The sequence below is a fragment of the Pseudorasbora parva genome, chromosome 21, assembly GCF_024679245.1.
Source record: "Pseudorasbora parva isolate DD20220531a chromosome 21, ASM2467924v1, whole genome shotgun sequence".
In the NCBI taxonomy this organism is placed as follows: domain Eukaryota; kingdom Metazoa; phylum Chordata; class Actinopteri; order Cypriniformes; family Gobionidae; genus Pseudorasbora; species Pseudorasbora parva.
This window is the reverse complement of record NC_090192.1, coordinates 19,771,716-19,776,779: the sequence shown is the minus strand read 5'-3', so window position 1 is coordinate 19,776,779 and position 5,064 is coordinate 19,771,716. Positions and strand designations below refer to the sequence as shown.

General features: G+C 35.3%; 1 protein-coding gene across 1 annotated transcript; it reads right to left on the bottom strand.

Annotated features, from left to right (window-relative positions):
* Positions 1-1,232: 1,232 nt before the first annotated feature.
* hbbe3 (hemoglobin beta embryonic-3) lies at positions 1,233-1,959 on the bottom strand. Its single transcript, XM_067429276.1, has 3 exons — positions 1,830-1,959; positions 1,449-1,671; positions 1,233-1,361 (listed from the first exon to the last, which is right to left on the bottom strand). The coding sequence occupies exons 1-3, from the start codon at positions 1,919-1,921 to the stop codon at positions 1,233-1,235; spliced, it is 444 nt and encodes a 147-aa protein (XP_067285377.1). The 5' UTR covers positions 1,922-1,959.
* Positions 1,960-5,064: the final 3,105 nt, after the last annotated feature.

Below are 5,064 nucleotides of genomic sequence, written 5' to 3'. Positions count from 1 at the left end.
GGAGAGGAATTTTTATTTTTATTTTTTTATTTTTTTATTTTATTTTTTTTTTTGCTTGAAAAAATGGCACAATCAATTAATCTTAACTTGGGGTTTCTAAGTAAACAAAGTGTGTGCATAGATATGTTGTTATGGGTAGTTGCATGTAATTATGCATCATTATTACTATAGTACTATAATAACATCTAACAATGACACTGTAAAATAAAATGTTACCTTTTAAATTTTCTTCAACAACAAACTAGCAAATATTTATATTTAGCCCTTATAACACTAATTGGCTAAGGCATCCTCATTTTCCTGCACATTATCTAAATATGCTACAATTTAAAAGTAAATGTTGTTTTGTTTTTTTTAAGGGTGACATCTTTCCCCCTCTTAAATATAGGGGTAGATAAGTGTACTAAGGTGTGTACTGTCCCAGTGGCAAACCATATGTACAGTGTTTCAAAATGTATTTCTTTTCTTTTAGTTAAATTACAATGTGTCATTAAATGACACAATTTGTGCTGGGAATGATCGGCTGTTGACAACTGAAACTGGACAGTGGATCTCTGGTTCACAGCATGCATTGCAAATGACTGGGGTCAGCAGAGTGAACGCTGAAATCTTAAGTGTTATTTTATGTGTTTCTAAAGGGGGAAAGGGACCTTCTGATGGGGAACACTTCAAGAAGAGTTTCTAAGAAATGTAAAGAAGTTTTTTTTTTCTGGAATAAATGTATTTACGTCAGGGTAGACTTGTTACTTGTCTAAATTTAAAATAATGTATTTAGATTGCATATACAATTTCATTCGTTTAGATCACAGTTTTACCAAAAACTCCTAGATTTAGGTCTAAATATATTTTTAGCATATGTTCAGTGTTTTGAAAAATAAAGCCAAAGTGCATTTTGGATCTTCAGTAAGAGAATTTTAAACATTAAAACTTGCAATCATGTATTTTAAGGTCTTGTAAGGCTTGAGAAAGGGATGGGCAGGAAGTGGAGATCATATCAGAATGAAGAAAGACCTCAAGTGATCTCATGCAACCTTCCTGCAAGTCACTAAAGTTGTGAATATTAACACTTCAGAAATGACACCATTTATTGTGGATTTAATGCGTAAACCTTTTTGATTTGAAATGTAGGCCAAGAGACAACTCAGTGGACATCGAAATCATTTCAGCCATTTATTTTTCGTTATGCATTACACAATTTTAGTACAATTTCTCCTCATCCAGGCGAGGAGTATCTAATAATACTGCCTTTTGAGTGCTGATACAACAACACACAGAAACTTGTTCCAAGCAGCTTGGATCTCTGGGGTGAATTTAGACCTCATGCGTGAAGCGATCACCACGGTCAGGCAGTCACCTAAGAGCTGTAATACAAGAAAGAGAAAGTAAAGCTGAGTTCTAACATAATAACCAAACATGGCAGCCGGACGGCCCTAAGAGCTAACACCAACCTGGAAATTGCCTGGGTCGACCTGCAGTTTCTCTGAGTGAAGCACGCTAAGGGTAGTGTAGGTGTTCTTGATATCATCCATGTTTTTGAGAGCTTTCTCCAGTCCTCGAAGCACTACACTTCCGTGCGCCGCGACCTTTGGATTAGCCATGATTGCCTCCGCGTTACTCAGGTCTCCAAACCCACCAAAGTACCGCTGAGTCCAAGGGTAGACGACCAGGCATCTTGAAATCAAACAGTAAAGACAGGTCAGGAACATTATATCGGCTAACTACAAAAAATACGTCCACTGAAGTAATCAAAATACATACATTATCAATTAACAGGTTGAAATAGTTAATAATACGGAGAAAAGGGAAGCAGGCGGTAGAGAAAATTTTACCTCGTCAAGCTCTCGCGGCCCACCGACTCGTAGTCGAGTTTGGCGAAGACACTCTGTATCGCAGCACGTTCCTCAGCTGTCCAGACAACCATGGTTTATTGTGGCTGTACAGCTGGACAGCTGTTTAAATAGGACGGGAAGGCCGCCGCCCATGTATATCGAGTAGATCTGTCTGGCCGATAGTCCAGAAAGCGATAGGCTTGACCACGTGGATGAACTTCTATATTCTTTAATCGCCAGAGTGTGGTTCTTTATTGACATTTCTTGCTGTTTACATGTTCCTATTTAACCCGACATAGAGAGCATGTCTGTTTATGCTGCATTTATACAAAGGTCCAGTCCTAGTCGAATTAAACATATTTGCGTAGATGGCCTTAAAATGGCAAAAGGTGAAAAGCTCATAAACTATTTTTCTCAATGTATATGATCTACACTATAGGCCAATGTATCCTAGAGATAGCCTACCTACAAAAAGGCTACTAAAACTTTAAATGTATGCTTACTTTATGGCGTTCTTTTAATAATTTATTTCATTATTATTATTTTGTTTTGTGGGAAGGATTGTGTTTAATTGATAGCCTACTTCCTCGTTTATTTATTAATTTTTCTTTCTTCGTATTCAAATGTAGGTAATATAGCCTAATGGTCGTCAGTCCCTGAACCTGAACCTCTGGCTCTGTTTTCTGGTTTATGGATTTTCACTTTTGTATTCTGTAAGTAAATGTTTAATAATAAAAATGTAATTACAATTTTGAAAAATATAAAGCCGCCTCAAAAAAACTAAAAAGCCTACCTATTAATTGTACACGTTACACCCGTATTTTAAATTACGTCCATTTTTTGTTCTGAACTTGTTTATTTATTTATTTTGAGGGAAAAAAAAGCAAATTAACCAATCATAGGAACTTATACAAGGAAAGGGTTCAGTGACATACACATATAGAGGATAGAAAAACAAAACAATTACAAATAGAGAGAAAAACAAACAAACAAAAAACAGCTGAATAGCTGTTTAAGCAATAATATATTTCAGTGATATAGATGTGGATAGAGGCAATTTGAGATAATCATAGTAACAGAAATACATTTATACTTAAGCTATTCATACCAAAAAATAATAACAATAGTAATATTCTAGTAGGCCTAGTAGTAATAGCTCTATGTTTCATGTTGATAATAATAATAATATTATAATAATAATAATAATAATAATAATAATAATAATAATAATAATAATAATGTGTGTTTCTCTTTAATAATATGGTCCCTTAGTAGAATTTAAACATTAAAAATGGAAATCATGTATTTTAAGGTCTTGTAAGGCTTGAGAAAGGGATGGGCAGGAAGTGGAGATCATATCAGAATGAATGGTCCCTTAGTAAAAGCCATTGTAGTTGATATTTGGTATTTATTTTTCCAATTGAGAAGTTTTTTTTTTTTTTTTTTTGGCGATAGCTAAAGATATAGGAGCCGATGTTTTGAATGTTCAAAAGGAAGGTTAATTTCAGACGTGTCCCCTATAATAGTGGGAGTGCATTGATTGTAATTTTAAAGAAATCTGATAGTTTATTAGTGACATCTTACCTAAACTTTTCACATTGATTGACGAAATCACACAACAAAAACAAAAATCTCACTGGTGTGATTTGAAGCCCGAACTTTGAAATCATCAGCCGGTGACTTTTAGTTTTTTGACAATTGAGTATATTTCTATATGTTTATAGACTGGCTAGCACATTGGACATTTTAAGTGATATGTTCTTTACAAGTACGAATGACCACTTATATATCATATATCAATTTATCAGGCATGAATTTATATTAGGCCTATATGAGTGTATGAGCAATAACATGGAAATATAATTGAGAGCAAAATTAGCAATTTAAATATATTGCTTAATCAGTCTATTCAGCAAGTTTAAAAAATGTTGTATGTTCTGCACTCATATAGCCATTCAAGAAAATGATAATTGAGCAGTTCAGAAAAGCCATTTGCTACAAATATTAGAAATGATAGCAATTGTCCTTTAAATGTAATATAGCTTGTCAACACTCAAAGTAAATGTTGTGTTCTTTGGACTGGTGAGAGGTCCCACAGCAGCACCGGCAGGTCACCTGCATTCAAGGAGTCTCTTTGCATGTTCAGGCAACAAGCTTTGGCCTTCTCTTATGTGGATAGCCATGAAAAGTGCCATTCATCTTTGACCTACCAACTAGTTCAGTATTCTTTGATGGCATCAGACATCACCACACTGTGATTCTTTGCCACATGTTGCTCTGCACTCTCTTATGGAAGCAGAAAAGACTCTTTAATAATTCATGCAAAAAACACGATGCACACATGTGTAGCCAATTTCACATGCATGAAACCAAATTCACGTGAAACATACTAAATGATGTTTTTTTGAGAAAGTAAAAATGCAGAATGTTTCCTGTGATGGGTAGGTTTAGGGGCAGGGGCAGTGTAAGGTGATAGAAAATGTGGTTTGTACAGTATAAAAACCATTACGCCTATGAAGAGTCCCTGTAAACCACATTGTCCACTACCCTAAACCTACCCAAGCGCGTGTCATATATACGCCATAAAGAGCGTATCATATGCACGCGAAAAACAGCGTATCATATGCACGCCAAAATGAGTTTGGCGTATACATTCCACGACATTGCACACTCGTACTATTTATACGCATGTATGTGTGATCGGGTTGATTTTTGAGACTCTCCTGGCAGCTCTCCTCCCACCGGAGCAGTCGTATTCTTTAGCCAATCAGATTTAGGCTTATCAAGCGGCCAATCATAAACCACCTGGTGTTACGTCATCAACTTTCGACCACAGTTCGTCATGTTAATTTCTGTTTAGTGAAACTATGAAGTTAGAGATCAGTTGTAGTGATAGTGTATTAACTGCTGTTTGGGCCAAGTGTGAAAATAAACATTTATTTCAAGTATTGATGGATTATTATGTTTACTTCATAAATAATTATTCATGTGCATACCAATGTTAGGATTTTAGAATCATAAACTCTACAGAAAGCACAACAATGGTTTAAATGATGAGAGATGGTGTAGCCTATATAAATAGACAATTATGAAAAAATATTCGGTTTTGTATATTTTCCACATGGTCTTGTAGGAAAAAGCAGTGTCAGCAGTGTGTTTGTACCTGCGTGTCAGGTCCAGCACACATTCAGCTGATGATGATAACTGATGTAATGAACTGCATACACTCAAGACC

Bases quoted from the DNA above. Each gene is read 5' to 3' on its own strand.
- hbbe3 (XM_067429276.1), bottom strand. From the start codon at position 1,921: ATGGTTGTCTGGACAGCTGAGGAACGTGCTGCGATACAGAGTGTCTTC. The intron at 1,672-1,829 runs GTAAAATTTTCT...TTTGATTTCAAG, and splicing joins GGCCGCGAGAGCTTGACGAG to ATGCCTGGTCGTCTACCCTT. The intron at 1,362-1,448 runs GTTGGTGTTAGC...CTTGTATTACAG, and splicing joins TCGACCCAGGCAATTTCCAG to CTCTTAGGTGACTGCCTGAC.